Here is a 22,734-nt window from a genome sequence, read left to right as displayed (position 1 = left end):
AAAACTTCCTAAGAATACATGCTTTACAATAAAAAGCTGGGCTCAAATGTTACTTACCCTTGTAATTTGTTCTTTGTGCTTAATTCATCATTCATTGACTGTCTGGTTCTCCATGCTAAACCGGCAGTAGTAATAATTATGTTGGCAAGTTATTTATAGATAGTAGTTAATTCACAAAACACAATAAGCACAACTATAGACTATGGGAAGATCTTCACAATTTTTGCTGATACTTATCACTGTTATGGCTCTGTAGCTACAGTTGTAGTATTCTGTGGGCAAAGGCAGACAAAGGCTGAGTGCCATGGTACATTCCTGTAATCCCAACACTTGAGAAACTGAAAAAGCAAGGTGACAAGTTGGAGGCAAACACTGAGTGCATAATGAGTCCCACATCTACATAGGCTTTTACAAAGGAAGACACTGAGGATGGGGGAAAACACTAAGACCTTTCATAAGCCTGGGATTGCCTGGAAGTCTCAATTTCATTTTCAGTTTTATTTTGTTCTATTTATCCATACGTCTGTTAATTTATTTTTGTTGTTATTTTTGGCCAGAAATTATACCCACATCCAACAAAAGCCTAGTTACCCTGGTCATCCACTTAGTAACTTAAGGCTTACTTCTATCAAAAGGTCTTGACTGGATTAGTTAGGAAGTTGAAGGTGGAACAGAGTGGTTATAGCCACATAGATGCACATTGACACCCTTTTAGGAGTTATCACTACCATTAATATTCAAATGTATATTCTTATTCTTAATGATGAAATTGTGGGAAATCCTGATTACTGTTTGAAAACTCCAGAAAAATAATTATAATACTGGTATCAGAAAAATGTCTCATAATCGTTCTCCACATTTTCCATTATAGATGAGATGTGGTGGCTATATTTACCCACAAAGGAAAGCATAAAGTTAGCATTGTAATTTATGATACACTTTAGAAATCTCCAATTATAGAGAGAGCATGAAAATCAAGGAGAAGTATCGAGTCCGTATTCCTTCACATAAGAAGCAAGTATGAGCACAAGCTTTATGGCAAGCCTCTGATGGAGGGTCTTCAAAGGACAGTCTCATTGACTTATTTGATAGTGTTAATAATCACGAAGTATAGGATATATTCACAAGTGAACAAATGTTTTGTCCTTAGGTTCTAGTAGTCTGTGTACTAGAATTTCCCACCTAGAGGAATATCTTATATGGGAATCTCAGCTCCTTCCTTTTTAAACTGGTAACAGGAAGAACAAAAGAGGTAGCACAATATTCTCATTTGTGAAATTAAATTATGCATTTCAAATAACAGGCCCAATTGATAGGAACCAGTATAAAGAGATAAAAAACAATATAATTTATCAGAACTTTTATGAAGTGGTTATATTGGATTTGGACTCTCACTATAGTTATGTGATCTCACAAAAATATCATGTAAGTTCATTATTAAATTGTTCTAAATTGCTGACATTAACAAACACTTACTAAATGCTGGCATATTGCAATAACTGCTATAAGTGCTCTTTCTGTAAAATTTCATTAAATCCTCATAACAATATTATTATTATTATATTAATTTCATAGATGGGTGAACAAAAGAATAGAGAAGTTTTATAATTTGCCAAAAGTCACAAAACTGATGAAACTATGATGCATGTAAAATCAGCATAGCTTCAAAGTCTTGCTTTGTACACTGTTTGCCAGCCACCATTGGAATGGGATATGTGAGCATAGCCATGGAAATGCATTTGGCTGAGAAGACCAACAACTGTGAGTTGGCTTTGGAGTAAAAATTGTAGAGTAGGTAAAGGTAAGGATTGTGGAGCCTGCCAGTTCTGGCCAGTCCCTAGCTTCCTCAACGAAGGTATAATGACTGAAGACACTCAGCCTCCCTCTCACCTTCCCTACACACATTCTCACCAAGAAGGAGAGAATATGTGAAAACACTGAACTTTGGTTTGCTCATAAATGCCTTGGTCTTTTGCACAGTCATCCATGACCATTTATACATTCTAAGTATGAGATGTTTTACCAAGTGAAGTTTACAGTATTTAACGATTAGCTTTAGCTCAAGGTCATCACTATGTGAATTGGACAAACTAACAGAAACCAATGTTCCTTCTTATTCTCTGTAAGAAAGATAAAGAAATTTGTAAATTACAAATTCTTCAAGACTCAATTTTAACCAATTCATTATTGACTTGCCTTTTCACTTTCACCTGCCCTTTACTGGAATGATTCAATCATATATCTCTCATTGTTTTCTTTCTCCTGTCCCTTTATAATACTGCATGTGTGCCAAGCCTACACTCCAAGGCAACAGACATATTTGGTAAATGGAATTTATACTTAGCGTGGTGCATTATGGGAAGAAGACCAGAGTATTCTTTCCTCAGACTCTGAGCAAGTCAATTTTCCTCCAGGTCTCTCTACAAAAATGAAGAACCATCTTGAACTGTGATCATCACCTGTATCTTAGTGATTCAGCTTCCACATTCCACTGAGCACATTAATGGTATAAAGTGAGGAAGAAGTCAGGGGGACATATGCTTATGCTAGAAGGAAGAGGTGTACTAGGATGATTGGAATCTGGACCCTGCTATGCCATGGGCATGGCCATGGGCAAACCTATTCTCTAACTGGTTGTTGAACTACTGGGCTGGAACAGATAAAGGAGGCTCTTTTATGTCTTAATTATTCATTCCTTTTGAAGTCCCACTAGTACCAATTTGACAAAAATAGAAACTATGATCAAAGTCACAGGAACACTCATCCTTATGAGCAGGACATGATCTCATTTCCAAAGTTCCAGACCCACACCTGAATTGCTTTTATAGTGCAGTTTCAAGCAGCACAGTTTGGTTGCAGTATTTACTTAAGTCACATTGTGTGTGTGTGTGTATGTGTGTGTGTGTGTGTGTGTGTGTGTGTGTGTTTCATACCAACTTATTGAAAATCTAAACAATAGCAAAAACTTAGCACAGAGAAGAAAATCAACATAAAACAAAACAAAACCAGTGATCTTCAAAACTTCTTGAGGTTACAAAAATGCTGTCCAGAAGAGAAGAAAACAGGAAGACGTGAAAGACATGCAATGCAGTATGCTAATTGCCTTGTTAAACAGTCCTGGAGGAGAGGGGAAAAATGCCAGTGATGACTGCAGTTTATTGAATTACAATGCACTACTGTTAGTTTCTTAGCTTTGGGTTGAATGGAGAGGAATATATGAGAACTTACTAAAATGTATGACTTTTTTTTCAGAAAATCTAAAATTATTTAGAAATAGAAAAATACTTGAAACAAAATCATAAGCTGTATCAGAATTACTTTTCTAATATCTCATTTGCAGATGTAGAACATTTGTTAGCATTCCCTATATGGGACTATGATTGACAGTGGGAGCTAGCAAGTACTCACTAAAACCTAACCCAAATTCCACCGGAATTACTGAAAGTGTCATTGTATCTGTTTCCATTTTTTCACACGAGAAAATGTGACCCAGATGTAAAGTTTACTTTGCAATTTAAAGTTGGAGATATTTGAACCAGCTTGGGATGCAGGGGCAGAAGCAGGATCCTTGGGGTGTGGGGCGTGGGAGCAGGATCCTTATGGCTCTTGCTGTTCTATTTTAGTGCCATCCTAGTGGCTGTCTGATAGACCTCTGCCTGCAGATGGGAGTCATCATGTTTTTGAAGCAAATATGGAACAACTTCATGGAGCTGGGATATCCGTAAGCATGCTATCTTTAGACGTGTCTTATCTGTAGTTATAATCTAGGGTTCGTGAGCAGTGAGATGATCGGTCACTGTCCCTTACTAAATGTGTGAATGCCTGTAAGTTTAGGCTTTCTGAACCTGAATTTTCATGTCTTTAAGAAAAGATAAATGGTAAGATCAACTTCAGGACCAACTGATGAGATTAAAGGAACTAATGTACATAGAACACTAGTTCAGCTTGTTAGCTATTTTTAAAACATTAGTAAGAAAGTATCTTAAAAATAATTTTCTGCTGTCTTTGAGTTATCAAGAGATATAGGTGATGGTGACATTACTGTTAAATAAAAAGAGCCTCCTTTCCTTCCAAAATGATACAGTCAAGCAAAAGATGTCAGGCAGAACAATGTTTTCTAGTCCTTTCATGATGCTTTCCTCACCTCTACAAAAATCATTAGTAGCAAACTGATGTGATACTATCCTGTGAGGACATTTAATACGAGGGAGAAACTGATTAGCTGATTGATGATATAAATGGATTTGCTCATTGATTAATGATATAAAACAAGTTTACTCGTCAAATTTTACTTTCATTCTTTTTCAAGTCTTTCTATAAATGACATTCTTGAGCCACCAACCTAGTGGTGGAGAAGCCATTAACACAGCAGCATACCGGGTAATGGTAAACTATGGGGAGATTTAGAGCATGGATTCAGAACTATCTACTCACTATTTGAATTCCTTCTCTGTTTCTTACTAATTTTGATCAGAGTTTGTGTCATCTCTCTGAGATTTTTCTTTCACTTGTAAAACAAGAGAAAGACTAAATGAAATGACCCAATAGAATTTATATTTAAATTTTAAATAAGAAAACACTTTGGAAGAGTGTATATTATATACAAATGTATATGTAATGTATTTGGATATAATGTATGTATAGGTTATATAACAGATTCCATGAAATCTCTTCTACGTGAAGCCTGAATAAAGGGTTAGAGTTCCTCGAGCACTTGCTACGTCCCTTCCTCTCCTTTGCTTATCACTTTAAAATGTATGGGATGGGAAGTACATAAGCACAACTGAGGAAATTAGGCATCAAGTGTAGGGCATAGGATTGGATCTGCCATGAGCACTTCATAAGTTCCAGCAGGGTGGAATTGTGAGCCTTGTAGAACAGAGAAGGATTCTTCGCACCACCATCACATGTGGTCTGCTGTGTGCATTGTTCATGTCCGATACTCATTTTAACCATGCCCTGAGTCAGATGGTAAGCCTGGATCGTGCATGTCAAATACTGAGGGAAAATAGCAAGAGATATTCATTCCATGTTTGTTTTTCAAACACTTAGGAAAGGCCTTGTAGGTGAATACCTGGCAGGACTGAATGGATCACCAAAGCAGTGGTTTTCAAATTTTAAACCACAATTTTCCATTCAATTAAAACCTTAAGCAAAAACAATACAGATAAAATTTAAATGAGCAGAGCTGTGTCAATTCTAACCTGTCTCCCATTTTAAAATCTTTGTGAGATTCCAAAGGCGACCTCCATGGGATGTTGACCAGAGCACTCTGTCTTCAAACAAATTCTGAATTTCCAGTTACTTAAAATTGAGCCTTAAGTGTTATTCAATGAACTATGAAAAAATATGTCATCCTAGAGTATCTTTCAAAGTCTTACGTGATTCATCATACAAAAGCTGCTCACAGTGCACACCAGGCTATCTCTAGACAACATAGTGTCATGACCATTCCCAGGCCAGAGATAGAGTATTTTCACTTATTTTCCAGACCACAGACAATGACTCATGTAAGTGTATCCATTGCCTGACAACTTCCATTAATGATAGTAGCAGAGTGTTGGCATTAGCGTTCAAACTTTTCATGTTTATAAACTGAAAAATGTTAATTGAACAAATATCCCACATGCAATGCAAGACAAGATGGACCAGAGCTAGGACTCTTGAAAGTTTATGTAGGCCTACTGTTTCATGCAGAACATAATTTTATTCACATCCACATGTACAGCCCAAACACTGATGGAGTATGAGCAATGAAGGGCACAGAGCTAAAGACAACAGGCAACGTAGGAGTTTTTATAGGTGGAGGCAGGAGAAATGAATTTAGCTGAATCAGTATCAAAGAATGGTTCAGTTTAATGGCCTTGAATTCTCAATAAATATCTAGATGTTTGGAGGACCTTAGAGAGCTCCAGGACGATAGAATCTAGTAACTTTCACTAAATCTTTTTTTAACTTTATAATTTAAAGACTTTAAACTTTTCTTAAGTTGAGACTTACTTTATTTTCACTTATTGAAAAGTTAAAACCACTGACTGTCTTCACTTCCAAGAATACTTGATACAACAAAAGATTAGTTGAAATTTGTTGTTTCATAGTAAATATACATTTCCACAGATGGTTCAGTAACAGGTTACATAGCCTTGGTCTGCTCTCTGATACAGGTTAATCCAAAACTGGTGGTCACGACATAAAATCAAGCGGGGAATACAGGATGCTTCCATACCACAATGGGAGAATGACTGGAATCTTCAGCCCATGAACATTCATGGACTGATGGATGAGTACTTAGAAATGGGTAAGGAGAGGCTTTTCTGCAGGACCATTTGGCTGTGTTGATATTGCTTTTTCTAGTTAACATGAGCTTTGGTTTAAGAGGAAAACAGCAGTAATGACAATAATCTTTTTTCACCCTGATCATTCTGAAATACAAGTGACTTTATCCTAACAAAGTCAGAAGTGTGAGGATTATAGGCATGCATCACCACAGCAGGCTACTGAGCAAATATTTTGATGAAAAAAATAACAAAGCTGGATCAACTCTTTATAAAGAAAAATAGTATCCTTCTCATGGAAAGTCATGGTTATTTTTGAATAACATGTTTGTTAATTCTTTAATATTTTGATACATTATATTTGTCCCATATTTACCCATCCTCCCCACACTTCTCCCATATCCATCCTCTCCACACTCTCAAACCCAGTCTGAGTTTCTGCAGGAATGTCCTTAATTTATATTAAGAGAATATGGCTTCCCGGTCCAGTTGTTGACTTATTTTCTGACCTTCAGTATCCCCATCTATCAAAAGAGAAGATAAGGTAGTGGAGTGGAGAGCTTTGGGGTCCCTGCCAGAGCCTTAAGGGAAGTATTCCTCTTTGCTTGTCTTTTTGATAGCTTTTTCCTCCTCCTCACCCTTTTCTTCCTTTTTCTCCTTCTCCATTTTCCTATCTTCCTCATATTATATGGGGGGTGGGAGAGAAAGTATACGTTAAATATACCCATATCTGTGACGGAGTACAGATTTTTAACATTTTCTAGCCATCTACTCTTTAACAAGTTTACTTATCTCTTATGATCTGTATTCTGTTCTTTTTTTTTCGTTACAGCAGTCGTATAGAGATGATTAGACCATCTGAGTGCAGTGTTGAGATGTCTACTTGCTGTTATTCTGTATTCAAGTTTTCTGATTGATCAATAAATAAACCTGATGGCTGTGCTACAAGATAGGATACAGAGACTGTCAGAGCATGAAGCATAAAAGATTGTAGAAATGCGTTACTTTAGATAAGAAGTTAACAGAGTCTCACGCATACGGTAACAATATAAGTCTCTTGTTATTTTGGTTGGCTTACTGCTGAAGAGATTTGTCTGACTGTAAGCAGGAAAATACAATTAAAAAAAATAATAAAAAAATTTATGATAATATCATTAAAGGTAATTCATCTAATGCTCGTAATTGGTGCAGTGAGGCACTCAGTAGATTTTATTATGTAATTTATAACTCCCTAATGTTCCTGTCTTACAGTTTTGCAATTTGGTTTTACTACCATCTTTGTTGCTGCTTTTCCTCTGGCCCCTCTTTTGGCTTTGTTAAACAATATCATAGAAATAAGATTGGATGCATATAAATTTGTGACCCAATGGAGGAGGCCTCTGCCAGCTCGAGCAACTGACATAGGTAAGACTCGATTTTCCCTTTTTTGAAATAGTATATGCAACATCTCTAGTATCTGGGGTATGTGGACTGTAGTTAAAAAAAAAAAATAGCAAGGGGCTGAAGTGATGGCTCATCTGTTAAGAGCAATTGTTGCTGCTCCCAAGGTCCAGAGTTCAGTTTTCATCATGAACATTATTGAGTGGTTTACAAATCTGATGCTCTCTTCTGCTCTCTGTAGGGACCCAAGTGCATGAGCACACACACACGATAAATAATACAATATAACCCTTTTTTATTTAAAAAAAAAGTAAATGGTGAACAGAAATATGGCTCAAAATAAACAGAATATTATTGCCAAAATTAAATAAATCAGAATGCTTTCATCTTGTTTGCTTTTATTCACTAGCTTTATTCTTTCTCCAACCAGGTATCTGGCTTGGAATTCTTGAAGGAATTGGCATCCTGGCTGTGATCACCAATGCATTTGTAATTGCTATTACATCTGACTACATCCCACGTTTTGTCTACGAATACAAATATGGCCCTTGTGCAAATCATGTAAAGCAGAATGAGAAGTAAGGTTAAAATTTACATATTTTTCTAATCTATTTCATAATTGCAATTAAAAGGAGAGCTTACTGGGAAGTTTTGTTCTGTGCCCATTAAAAAGTAATGTTTCTGGTCATTGTATTTATAATGTGTTTATTAGATAAAAGCAAATGGAACTGAGAACAGAACATGCTTTCTATAGCAACTTATTTTAGAGTCTGTTTTTACTTGAAAATGTGTCAAAATGCTAAGAACATTCTAATTCTTCTGGAAAGAGCCAGTTCTAAAGCCTGAATAGACTCTTCAGCATCTTCAAACCAGGCAATTCAGAGTTGTTGCTATGCAGATGGGAAAGTGAAGCTCATAAAAAATGGAACAAAGACAGTAAAAAGTGAGAAACAGAACCTACAAAGTCTGCCATCTTAGTGCCTAGACATTTTCAGAAAGCACATAGAGCCAGGGGTCTGACTGAAGCAGAATCGCCTCCCTTTGTGTGGTTAGAATGGGCTTTCCATTCAAAATTGTAAAGCACACTTCAAAGTAGGGTAGCCTATCAACTTCTGCAGTACTTTTTGTTTAGTTTGGTTTGGTTATTGACATTTTAATTCAAACAGTTCTTTCAAGTTAGGAAGGGGGCTGTTTGGCTCACTGTATGATGCTTAGCAGCATGTGTGGTCTCTAACCAGTTGATATAGTGACAACTGTCTTAATCCATACATTCTGATAACAGTAGGTATCTCTAGACTTTGCCTGCTGTCCCCTGGGAGGCAAAATAACTAGATATAGACAACCACTTTAGGCAATATTTGTTACCTCACATTTTTCCTTTGCATAAGGTATTAGGGGACAATTTATGTGAGAACTGACTATAGAGAACTGGGGCACATTAAATGACTTTGTAGGTGAATATCCACCTTAGATGTAAAATCTGTAAGGAAATGTAGAAGAGTGAGAGCAACAATAGGTATGGATAGAGATCATGGGCCACAACAGGTGGAGCTTTGCTTTAGGGTGGCATTGACCCTTAATGAACTACTGGCTAACTGGTGTTTCCCTAGAACACTGGAAAAGCCCTTGAACACAAGTGTCCCTTCTTTTTAAGAGGAGTGGTGATAGAAGCATTGTACAATTGATTTTTTTAAACGAGTCATAGAGTGCTTAAGAGATTTAAAGGGATTCGATGTTAGACACCTTAAATTTGAATTCTAACTTTGTCATTTGTTAAGATATACATCATCTGTGTGACATGGTTGATTCATAATAGTAAGTGTTCATAGGTTGTACGATTATGAAATGGTGTCTGTGAATGCACACAACGTAATCATAAGGTTGTTTCAATACCGATACTTGAAAAGCCAAAATGCTGCCTTTTTGTTAATGCAAAATAATCTAGGAGCAGATTTTAAGAATTTGAAAAGTATAAGTCAATCATTTCTCAAACTTTTGGCTAAGATCAAGTGTGAAATATGTAGAATTGCTCTCTGCTGTCTTTCTTACACAAATTACTAGCTAGTAATTCTATTGCCACCTAGTGGTGGTTGGAAATTCTACTGGCTAAGTTTACATTGCAGAACCTGCCTTTCTTGTGGACAGCACCTGACATTTCCATATTCAGTGGCCAATTTCAGCTGCAGATCAATTTAAAGGCAAAACTATGCAGTTCTTCTGTGATTTGGACATCATATATCAAGACGGATACTCAATTACTTTATAATCTTCTAAGTATACTTAGCAATGAAATTGAAAAAAAAAATCTGTCCAGGTTAGAAATTGCAGAGCAAGCCCTGAAGAGACAGACAGTAGTGGAGGGAATATACCGACAAGAAAACACTTGACTAATGCTACAAGACAGAGAACGGACATGGCATACAGTTGCCATTGTTGCATTGTTACTAATATTTCAAAGGTAAGAATGTAATAGACACGTCCTTGGATCCAGATTTTAAAAACCATTTTTCTTAGAAGAGAATTTCTCAACATGTGGTCTGCAAGCATTCCTTAGGGTCTATGATTTAAACACAGTTTTGAAATTATTATATTATTTATAACATTACTATTATATCATAATATTATTATATATTATTTATTGATGCATTGTGTGTATGAGGGAGCATTGTGAAAGTTAAAAGACGCATTGGGGTATTTCCCTTCCAACACATGTGATAGAACTCAGGTCCTCAGGCTTGGTGACAAGTACCTTAACCTCCTAAGCCATCTTATCAGCCCACATTAACACTATGTTCACAGTAACACTAAGACTTTTTTTTCTACTTTCAACTTTTTACATTTAGATTGATGGTGCATCAACAATGGTGGCTACAGTCCCATATGAATTTGCCTAACTCAGAATATTGGCACCAATTTGCTAATATTCTCAACCATCATGTAACCACCTTGAAAATTCCAATGAGAAAAGCAAAGTGTCCTTCATGAAATATTAATAATTATTAATTTTACTAAATCTGCAACTTTCAATCTTCTGTGTAAAAAGTGTCACACTTTGCCTTACAGAGTGCTACTAAGCACTCTGTAATTGTTGGAATTGCAAGAGAAAAGTCAGTCCCAACAAGAAATAATAATGACCAGACTGTTTTTCAGACTCTGGAATTTAGTATCTACTCTTTTAATATGTAAAGTTAAAAAATCACCTGACACATTTAATTATTTTTATTATCTATATTCAGTGTACATGGCATTGGGTGATATAAGAACTTTTTAATAGAAGTATGCTGCATACTTAAAGTGTATTCCCTTCATGGCCACATACACTAGCTCCCCTCTCAATATTCCCCATTGTATATCTAGACTGTTTGATTTCTGCTTTTATGTCATAGTTGCATACATAATTTTATGCATTTGTCTAAAATCTAGGAAACACACATGAAAGAAAATATGTAACCATTGTTTTTCTGGCACAGACTTAGTCACTCAATATAATTATTTTCATTTGCAACCATTTTTCCTACAAGCAACACAACCATCTTTCTTTCTTTCTTTCTTTCTTTCTTTCTTTCTTCTCTTCTCTCTCTTTCTTTCTTTCTTTCTCTCTCTCTTTCTTTTTCTTGTTTTTGTTTTGTTTTGTTTTGAGACAGGGTTTTTCTGTGTCGTTCTGCATATTCTGGAACTTGATCTGTAGACCAGGTTGGTCTTGAACTCAGAGACCAGACTGCCTCTGCCTCCTGAATTCTGGAATTAAAGGTATGCACTACCACACCTGGCTAATAACCATCTTTCTTGATGGATAAAAGCAACTTCACTGTGTGTAAATACCTGTTTTGCTCATAGTTGAGTATCAAGCACTGAGAATTTTTGTAACAAAATATAGATGCACAATAAACATATTAAATAAGTAAATAAATAATAAATATTACTTATAATTAGCCAATTATGTTACATGCATGTGTGATTACAAAAGACTTACAGACTTTAAATGCACAAGTAGCAGGATGACTCATGGACAGAAACCACTTTTAAAAAGTAAACTAAATAAAAAAGCAATGGGGAAAATATTGAGAAGAAATGACAGGACAAGAAGACATGAAACAGAAATAATAAAGCTGAATACTTAAAATAGAGGGAATAATGGCATTTATTAAATCCTGTCACTTGGAAAGAAGAAATCATTTAAGAAATGTATTAATTTTTGACTCATTTAGTCCTGTCATTTTTTCCCAGTTGCCTAAAAGGATATGTCAACAATAGCCTATCCTTCTTTGACCTGAGTGAACTTGGAATGGGAAAATCTGGTTACTGCAGGTATTTACCTAGAATGTATTTATCTTTCCTGCTTGCTTTTTGCCATGCCATCTCCTCCCTTCTACATGTAAAACAGCTCATTTAAACTACCACTTTGGAGTTTGGGTAATCAAGAACATTTTGCTATCTTTCATGCTTTCTGTTTTTGTGGCTTGCAGGTACCGAGACTATAGAGGCCCACCTTGGAGTTCCAAACCCTATGAGTTCACATTACAGTACTGGCACATTCTCGCTGCTCGACTGGCCTTCATTATTGTGTTTGAGGTTAGTCACGGGAGCGGTAACTGTGAATAACTGCCTTGCCGATTGATATGTCAATTTGATGTCAATTCTTTACTGACTTCTAAGAAAGGACTTTGGTAGGCCTGGGAAAAGGCTTGGATATGGTAAATTAATTATAAGGAACATAAAAAATAATGAGCCTGAGCTGAATAATGTAACCACAAGTTAATAGGTAAGAAAATCAGAAAGAAAGATACTATCTCATAAAAATTGTGAAGCTCCTAGTTTCAAGCTCTTAGTGGTGACACTTAAAAAGAAAGGGATAGTTTTCAAAAGCTGATAAATTAATCCAAATCTACCCATGAGGATAGTGTTGTGCCCAGATCGTAACCCCCAGAGAGACCACCAAGGACGAGCATACCAGAATGCAAAAGCAAGGTTTATCTGTTACAAGTCATGACAGGGAACTCAACTCAAGCCATTTCAAGTGAGGCAGAGAAGAGTTACTCTTTCTTGGGGAAGTTATAGGCAAAACCCATAAAATTTCTTAGAGGGGAGGGGCTTAGTATGGGTACATCCTTGATTGGTCCAGTTTTTCCCGGGCCTGGACTTTATCTTATTCTAGCTTATCTGTTTGCCCTGTCAGGAGTTGTACAACTCATCTCCGGGGTCTGGTCATGTTATCTCTGGAGAGGGGCATCTCGTGGTTAATTGGTTACCATCAGACATTCTGACTCTGCTCTTTTGTTCCTGGGGCTGGCGCCATCATTTCTGGGGACTTGAAACTGGCCTGGGTCTATCTATATTGAGATATCTTTGTCTAAGGCCCCCTTTTTGAGACAATAGAGTGAGGGTCTTGTTGTGCCTAGATCACATCCCCAAAGCCACCACTGGAGACTTTAGGTACAGAATGCAAAAGTAAGGTGTTTTCTAAGTTTACAAGCCTCCAGGGAGGCTCTTCCAAATCTCTCACTCACAGCAGGGAGCGCTCCCCTTTCTTTGTGAGGCTAGTTCTTAAAGGCACAGACCATATAATTTATTTTAACCCGCCTCCCTTTTTAGTCTTTTGGTCGAATATCCTGACTGTGTTTTCCAAAAAGTCCCTGTAGCAGATACAGCCACCTGGGGAAAAGGGGTCTAAGTTCTTATCTACACTTAGGAATCCTGGTTTAAGCTTCTCTTTGTCTGTAGGGGATAGAGTGGGGGGTTTTACTGAGGTATCACAGATAGAAAATTCGATATTTCTGAATAATTAACTCAAAATATAGTCAATCATGCATATATTTGTTTTCAAAAATGGGTGATTCCATATTTTGCCCAAAACTTTTATTTAAAATGATTGGAGTTTGATTATCACAGACATGATAGTATTAAACTGTAATCCTGTGAGGCAATTTTGAGAGAACTGCATACAGCATTATCACCTTGTTTCATAAATCATCATACAGTGAAGAATTTAGCACTGAGATGTATTAAACAACTTCTCTGAGTTACCACTGAGTTAATGAACAATTTTCTATGTTTTCTATGGCCAAAACTCACAAAACTTATTATGGGTGGTCCAGCCTTAACAATCTTCTTACCAGGGCCCAGAAGAGAAGCTACTAACGATGGCATGAATTATTTTCAGGAAAAGAATCTAAGTACACTGAGCTCTTTTGTCCATCTACTTCATTCCTCAGGGATAAAATTCTATCTACACAGCTTCAGTTCTTCTCTCATACCTAGCTCCTTTCTTGCCTGATTTCTCTCTACATTTATCTGCTGTCCCATCTGAGTTCTATCTTAATTCTCTCATCTTAGTTCTGCCCCATCTAGGTTCTCATCTATCTACTTCTTTCCCATCTCAGCTCTTCTCCCATCTCCTTCTTTCTCATCTTGTTCTTCCCCATCTGTCTCTTCCTCGACTTCTATCTTGTTCCTCTAGTACTCTCTTCTAGCCCTTCAATGTAGTTCTTCTCCATCTCAATTTGTTTCTCTCCCATTCTTACCCATCTAGTTCTGCTATTCTCTTTTCTCTTCTCAGTTTCATTCTCTCAAGTCTCTGAGGTTTACAGTTATATACCCATACAATAACAATGCTCTGGTTAAAACGAGGTCACCAGGCTTGAATTCCTTCAGGGTCAAAAGGAGTGTCAATAAGATCTACACAAAAGAGCAGTAATTGCCAGCCATCATCTGCAACCCAAAAGGGAAGTAGTTAGTGGGGAATAGCATCAATTGAGGGCTAAATTCTGTTAATATCAGAGCAAGGGGTGTTTTATGTACTCAACTGTATTTTTGGAAGTGGTTAGGTAAAGTATTAGGAGCCTATCAGTGATGAGTGAAAATAAAACTGCCTTATTTTCCTTTGGCCCTTTATCTGTCCAAGCTATCTGGGCTACCGCTTTCTGGCTAGGCTGGGGAGTGTACTGGGCAGCCTGATTCAGATTGATGTACCAGTATGTAGAAACTTTTTAGTTCTGAGTTAATAGTCAGAGGTAGATCCAAAACTAGAGATAAGACTTTGGAAAGGGAGAAAGTTAAGCTTAATTAGCACATCCAACGGCCTTTTCAAACAGATAGTCCGGATGCTTAAGTTTGTTCTTAGAGAATACAGAGGTATCTCTGATAAGATACTTCCGTCAGATTCCTGGGGATAATCCTGATCAGATGCTGCTAATGATGATAATTACAGAAAGGCCTGAAATTAGGGAGCCTGGTTGTGTTACTGCATAGAAGGTTATCTAAATATTCCATTAGTAGAGGGGAAATTGTGCTCAGTGAATGATGGAAAAGCTACAACAGCATAGGAAAAATTCATAGCAGGAAACAGCTAATAATCAAAAGTCAATATCAACAAGACTCCTTGAGCCTTGGCTTGACCTCTGGAAGGCCCTTGGATTCTTCCAGATATTAGCTTGTCATAACCAGCTGAATTCCTATTTCATGTTATTGTGGCTTGCAGTACAAAAGAGATAAAAGCCATGTCTAAAATTTTTGGAACAAAAAAAGGTTTTGTTTTTGTTTGTTTTGTTTGTTTGTTTGTTATTTGAATAACCTTCTCATGTATGCCAAACTGGTTTCAAACTCACTATTTGGCCAGGGTTGATTTCAAACTCCTAATCGTCCTGCCTGTGCCTCCCAAGCAACAGAATTACAAGCATAAACCACCACACCTGGTTCCTATGAATCTGGGGTAGAAACCCAGGCTTTGTGAATACTAGGCAAACATTCTACCTACTAAATGTTGAAAACCCCCTTTTTAAAGACAATTATTCATTGCAAGTGATTTCCAGATATAAATTAAAAGTTTGTAATGAAATATCTGAAAATGAAATGCTTGCCTCTAAAGGTCTTAGCCAGGACTAAAATTCTCTGATTTAATGACTTTCAGAGTCAATAAAAATATATCTTTACTGAATGAGACTTTCTACTTCATTGCAGGTAGTATAAACAGTTCAACTCATATTTTCAACACAATATTTCAATGAAATATTTATTATCTAGTTTTAAAATGTATATATTTTGTATATTCCTCAGAAGTCAAGTGAATAAAGTTAATCAGACACAATTCAGAGTCTCACTCGTGGGTCTGTGTGAGAGAGACCCTCTTAATTTTTCTTTCTTCATTCCCCATTATGGATCCCATAACCCCCAATCAACCTCTGTGAAGCCCTTACACTTGTTGATTTTTACATATGGTTGCTTGTCTATGTATAAAAAAGTAGTATTATTATGGGCATCCTATTTTCCAAATAACTTTACTTATTTTGTATCTTAAAGCTTTTTTTTTTATCTTTATCTTATTTTACTTCAGATCTAGAAGAACGTGTCAATGAGCACCTGCTTGTGTTTAGAACACATCTGCTAAACATGAACTGTAATCTTAAAATACAGTGAAGTATTTATTGTCATAGATTAGACTTTAGTAAATCATGGCAATATTTTATTTGTATTCCAACAATTTTAAGGAATATTATTAGATTTTTTTATTAAGGATTTTTTTTTTCATTTTAAATACCAATCACAGACCCCCCTCTCTGTCCTCTTGTATCTTATATTTAAATGATCAGGAAAGAAAGTCCTGATTGTGTGTGGGAAAGTATGAACTGCTTTATTGCTATCTATTTTTAAATGAATTTTCTTGGGACTCATAAACAAGTACAACTAAACGTACAATGAATTCTTCCTTTTCTCATGAAGAGGTTATTGTCCACTAAAAGCCCTTTACATAAAAGTATTGTTTTAATGGGCCATGCTAACCCCACAAATACCACATTGTTCTCTCTCTTTTCTGAGAAACAGAAAGACCTACCATTCTCATAGGATATGAGTAGGAAATACCATTTGAGCAGGGTTCCCACTGTGCCAACCACTCTCTGAGCCTCTACAAGTGTGTGTTTATTTATTTCCTTTAAGAGGTAGTATTGTCATCACTATCATAGACACAGAACATAGATGAGTTGCTCAAGGATAAACAGCTGTTAGTAGGATAAAGGCTTAATTGGTCTCATTCAAATTCCAAGCTTTTACTTACAGGTATAATGTCTTTTGAGTTACGTTCTTACTTGTTCAAGTCTATCACTAAACTGGGTGTGATGGTGCACATCTTTAATCCCATCACATGCAAGACAGAAACAGGTGGATTTCTATCAGTTGGTTCACAAAGAAAGTTCTAGGCCAGGTTGACCAGGAATATATAGCAATATATTAATTCTCAAAACAAACAAACACAAAATAGCAAACCTCCATTTTTGACAATTTAATTTTAAAACATAAATAATACATATTTTACCAAAATTATGTAACACAGCTCAAATGATTCATAGTAGTTATAGTGAAGTTATAGAATGGAATTTATGAAAAATAAATTGGTTGTGATTGAGTCTAATAACTAGCTCACAGGTTATGTAGCATGTATTTCTGTCTATTGAAAAGACATTTTCCTGAGAATAGCCATTCATATTTGTATCTGTTAATGGGTATTAGAGTAATATTGCATAGCATGTAAGAATTTTGAGCACAAGAATTTAAAATACTTTTTTATGAAGTGATATCATTAAACAGCATTAAAAAGAGGAAACACTTCGTTATCTAACTGATACTCTACAGTGACAGTAATATTTGTGTTCTCCATATAACTCTTGAAATCAGTATTCTAAATGCTGCACATTAAGTTCTGATGCTCGATTTTAAGGCAAATGCATCATTGTTCATGACTTTTCTGTTTTACAATGAGTGTTCTGGAACCTTTGAAAACATAATTTTTCCTCTTAACTTACAGCACCTGGTGTTTGGGATTAAGTCATTCATTGCATACCTGATTCCAGATATACCAAAGGGCCTCCGTGAGCGCATACGACGAGAGAAATACTTAGTCCAAGAAATGATGTATGAGGCTGAACTGGAGCATTTACAGCAACAGAGGAGAAAAAGTGGTCAGCCTATTCACCATGAATGGCCTTAGGCAGTGCCTGTTAACCAAAAGGGGAGGTACCATTAGTGTGAAGGAATGAGGCCCTTGAAATGTAGATGGGATCCAAGAGGAAAGCATAGTTGGCAAAACCATATGTATAAAATGCTACTTGGAAATACATCACAGCAGCCTTTGGGATTGGAATGCTCAGACTTCTGAGGAAAGAAAAGACTTGTGACCTCCAAAGGGATGCAACTGACATGTCAGGGAGTCAGGCTCGGATTCTCAGAGCAAGCCCTCAGGGGAGTTCTGTGTTTGGAGTCCACCCAGTTCCATCAGCAGCAGAGCAAGTAGGAAATGCAGTGATGAAATTTCCAAAGACAGATTTCCATGTAAATGTTCACATGCTGGGAATACTAATCAGATTCTAGGACTTGCAGTTGAGTTCAAATATTCATAAGAAATGAGTTACACCGGTTGTTGGCTCTGATGTCAGAACTCCATGTCCCTTCAGTTTACAGGCTGGTGGAGTTGTTTTTGTCTCATTGAGATAATGGGTGTATGCACATGGCATTTATGCTGCTTTATGTCGACTATGCACTTGAACAGTTGCACATTACCATAGTATTCAAACCAAAATCTAAATTCCAAAAAGAACACCTTGGAATAATTCTATTATATTGGCTGTGATTTAAGTTTGCTTTATCACTCAAAGCCAAGTGCACTGCCCATTTTTAAATTAATGAATGCCACAGATCCACTTTAAATATATGAATGCCTATTCTTGTATCATGTAGACATGACTAATTCGTACTTTACTGAAGAAGCCTATTTTATATTCTATTCCATGTGCTCCTCTCTGAATTATTACAATCTCACAGAACACTATGCTGAAACAATGTAAATATGTCGATGTTCTTTCACTGTTTGCACTTTTTACACTGTGTAATGCGAGTTCTAGCTTATGGAACTCTATGACTAGTTACACAGGATGCTACTGTAATTTCTCTGTTCATTCAGGAAATCCAAAGCCAAATGTTCTGCAGCACTTAAGCTTTTTCTATAATATGCACTATCAATTATGAGCTAATGAAATAATGCATGCACAGAGTGTATTATTTGCATAAAATACCTTTCTGAGTTTCACTTTTTAATCATGGAATGGAGATTTCTTGGTTTTGATTTGTTCTTTTTTGTTTTTTGATGAGTTGATTTTTATTTAATTTCAAAACTCTCTAGAAACAAAGTCAAATTAATTATGAAGATCATAATTTCATTTGTTGTAGACTCCTTATTTGAATGTCAATTTTGTCCACACACTGGAGGAGCACAAATGAAGGGGTGTTCAATTCAAGAAAGTTCAGAGAAGGCATAAATTAAGGAGGCAGAATAGAATGAAAGGTAAGGGGTGAAATATATGGTTATATGGTAAAAATCAATACCCCTTCCCTTGCAAAACAAGATGGGCCAAGCTTTTTTCCCTTGAGAATAAGGAGGGAAATTACACAGAGAACACACACACATACACATACACACAGAAAGAGAGCATGATTTGTTCAGTTTGCTTTTGTTCAATTAAGCAAAAAAGAAATATTTACAAAATTTAAAATATTGGATTAGGCACACACAAAAACGAAACTACTTTGCACACATACTAATGAATCTCTAAAACTAATCAAGGAAATTAGTTTCACTTACTGGAAGTGTGCTGTACTAATTCTAACACTTACAAAAAGCTTTGTTGACTTGATTATGGTTGTTTTATAGTTTCTCCCTAGGACATTCACTTGTCTACTTTCCTTGTGATTCTGGGCCAGGTATATGCCCTGGGACTCTAAATTCTTCCACAGGATCTGAAAATGTAGCTCAGTGGTAGTGTGTATCTAACATGTATGAGGCACACATGGACTCAACTCTGAGCACCACTAAATACATACATATATTCATAATACATACATAATATATACATACATAATATATACATACATACATACATATATACATATGAGATATGTGGTAAATTCCTACAGAAATCCTTGTTCCTGGGATTCTTTTACTGCAAATATAATGGCTAATTCCACAAATTATCCAATAGAGATTTTAGCTCCTCAATTTTGGAGCATTTTTGCTCCCTTTTCTTTATTAACTAAATGTGTACACATGCCTGAGCATAATATTTTCTTTACCTAGCCTTCACATCTTTTCCAAATTAGGGATGCAAGACATACATGGATCATATAGGAGGACAAACAATAATAGATGTTTCCTTGAGAATTCTTTTTCTAGGGTTTTCTACAGTCCATTGGGGTTTAAGTCATATTGATTGATATGAACAAAGAAAGATATTTTAATAAAAGTTGTAGTATATTAATTTAGAAATGTGTTGCTGATATTTTTGAAACAGAGATGAGAAAGAGAGAACCAAAAAAATTGTCTGAAATATTTGTTTTGTAAGCAGTTGCAAGACAATCAAACTTGGTTTTATCATAACTGACGGTAAAACACAGACAGCCCTCACAGTATGTTAACTTTAGAGGATCACTCTGCTTAAGTTGAGAGAAATGTTTTATACGTGTTTTTCATATGAATATGAATTATCTCTCAAAGATTTATAGCACACTATATTCTCAGGAATTCTGTATGATGTGAATGCTGCTCATATATTTTCATATTCTCACTTGTTATCTTTTTACGCTAATAATTAATGGATATGTGCATGCAGTCTGCCATGACAAGTTGTGTGAACCATTTTAAGTCTTAACTGTAATAGTTCTCAATCGTCTGGTCTGAGTCTGTGTAGGCACTTTTCGGTGAGACACTGCTGCCTGGCTGCATGATGAGATTCAACTTGAATGCTAAATGATTCTTGGCACAATATACTATACAATGGAATGGATAGAAGATTTTTTTCACTCAATAAATTATCATTTTTACTATAATCTGCACATTACAGTTCTTTCTGTTTTGGGTTATTTTGTTTTGTTTTGTTTTTGTTTTTTGTTTGTTTGTTTTTGCTTTTATCGAGACAGGGTTTCTCTGTGTAGTTTTGTGCCTTTCCTGGATCTTGCTCTGTTGACCAGGCTGGCCTTGAACTCACAGAGATCTACCTGCCTCTGCCTCCCGAGTGCTGGGATTAAAGGCGTGCGCCACCACCGCCTGGCTCTGTTTGTTCATTAAATAATTTAATTGAAATCTGTCGAATGGGTATGGGCTGGAAAGATTGCACATTCTTTAGCCCCTGAAAGCAATAGTTTTGTTATTCCTGGGGAAACTCACCACTTTCAGACTATCTCCTGATAATGTTCTCATCTTAAAGTCATTTGCAGTACTGGGTAAAATGGGTAAAGTGTCTGCTGTGCAAGCTTGGTGACCTATGTCTGCATCACCAATAATCACATAAAAAGCCAAATATGGTGGAATATGTCTGTGACCCCAACTCTAGGGAGACTGAAATAGGAGGATCCTAGGGACCAGCCAGTGTGGCCAATTGGTGAGCTCCAGTTTAGTGAAAAAACCCTGTTTTAAAAGATAAGGTAGAAATCAATAGAAAATCCTAGACACTGACTTCTGGTCCACACACACAGGCATACACACATGTTAAATTCACCTAGGAAAAATAAACCTTAAAATATGGGTTTAAAGAGATGGCTCAGCAGATAAGAGCACTTGATATTCTTGCAGAGGACCACAGTTTGGTTCCCAGCACTCATTTGGTGGTGTACAACCATCTGTAACTACAGTTCCAGGAGATCCAGTGACTTCATCCAGTCTCTGGGATCATGAGTCACACATGTGGTGTGCAAACATACATCCATGCAAAACAATCATATACAAAACACAATAAATAATATTGTTTTAAGGAAAAAAAGGCTTTATTTTAGTCTATGGTTCCATGGGGATAGAGTCCTTGTCAACAAAGGCATAGTAGCAAGCAAGCTGCTAGCTGATTATATTTTTCATCCATACACAGGAAGCAGAATGAAGGAACAGGAAATGGGTTGAGGCTATAAACCCTCAAAGCCCATCCTCAGTGATGTACTTCATTCAGCAACGTTTCACCTCCCACAGATTCCATAACCTCCTCAAACTGCACTACCAACTGTGGACTAAGTTTTCAAACACACAAACCTACAAGAAGCATTGCTTATTCAGACCACAGAATTTGCAAGACAGCTCTGGTAATTTGAATGTGATTTGACTCCATAATCTCATAGGGAGTGGCACTACGAAGAGGTGTGGCTTTGTTGAAGTGGGTATGGCCTTGATGGAGGAAGTGTGTCACTGTGGGGATGGGCTTTGAGGTTCCCTACACTTAGGATATCACCCAGTGTCTCAGGTGACTTCCTGTTGCCTGCAAGATGTAATATTCTCAGCTCCGGCAACATGTCTGCCTGCATGCCACCATGCTCCTTGCCATGATGATAATGGATTGACCCTCTGAACTATAAGTGAGCTACCCCAATTAAATGTTATCCTTATAAGAGTTGTCATGATCATGGTGTCTCCTTACAGCAATAAAAACCCTGATACAACAGCTTATGGGTGTGAACCAAGGAGCTGAGGATTTGAACATTGTTCTAACAATCTATGTTGAAACAACCAGCACAATCTCCCTGGGACAGGACAGGAAATTAGACATAAATGCAGTGCAAACCAAGGGAGGAGACTCTTATGTTACAGCCAAGAATCACCAGCTTACCCATTTTGGGTTTTAGATTTGATGGTTCAACTTGAAAATTAGTGCTGCTTATTGAGTAACTTAGCTATATTGCTGGATAGCTTAATTGGTTAATTAGGGGAAAGTTTAAAAAAATGTAATCAGACATGTGTACTCCATTGTACCCAAACTAGATTAACTCAATGACATCCAAACAGCATTCTGGGTTTTATAGAGAGAGTCAGTTAACATCTTATCTTACTGCTTCTATTCTTGAAGCTCCAAAGAGAAAATTTTGAGAAGACCAAATATTCTGGTTTCATTTGGAAAGTTAAATGTTTTCCTATAAGCATTTCTATTCAAAATGAAGTGTGCCAGCAATGCATAGGCTAAAGGAATGATTAGTTGAGATTTAGCTTCAATTATTAATCAGGCCAAGTTCCTACTACTATGAACTTTTACCTTTGTAGAGGTGATTAATTTCTTCCCATCAA

At 36.5% G+C, this 22,734-nt stretch overlaps 1 protein-coding gene across 2 annotated transcripts in view; it reads left to right on the top strand.

Annotated features, from left to right (window-relative positions):
• The window catches only part of Ano3 (anoctamin 3), a 255,321-nt gene extending 235,425 nt beyond the window's left edge, over positions 1–19,896 (top strand). For both annotated transcript variants that reach the window (XM_028882377.2, XM_028882378.2), the window contains 7 exons: positions 3,624–3,721; positions 6,165–6,298; positions 7,527–7,679; positions 8,086–8,233; positions 11,883–11,963; positions 12,122–12,227; positions 17,452–19,896. In XM_028882377.2, coding sequence (XP_028738210.1) covers positions 3,624–3,721; positions 6,165–6,298; positions 7,527–7,679; positions 8,086–8,233; positions 11,883–11,963; positions 12,122–12,227; positions 17,452–17,634 — 903 coding nt within the window. In that variant the 3' untranslated portion in view covers positions 17,635–19,896. The remainder of the gene's footprint in view (positions 1–3,623; positions 3,722–6,164; positions 6,299–7,526; positions 7,680–8,085; positions 8,234–11,882; positions 11,964–12,121; positions 12,228–17,451) is intronic.
• The last annotated feature ends 2,838 nt before the right edge of the window (positions 19,897–22,734 follow it).

The sequence above is a fragment of the Peromyscus leucopus genome, chromosome 4, assembly GCF_004664715.2.
Source record: "Peromyscus leucopus breed LL Stock chromosome 4, UCI_PerLeu_2.1, whole genome shotgun sequence".
Lineage (NCBI taxonomy): Eukaryota > Metazoa > Chordata > Mammalia > Rodentia > Cricetidae > Peromyscus > Peromyscus leucopus.
Note: the sequence above shows the minus strand (reverse complement) of the source record. Positions and strands in the feature narration are given on the sequence as shown.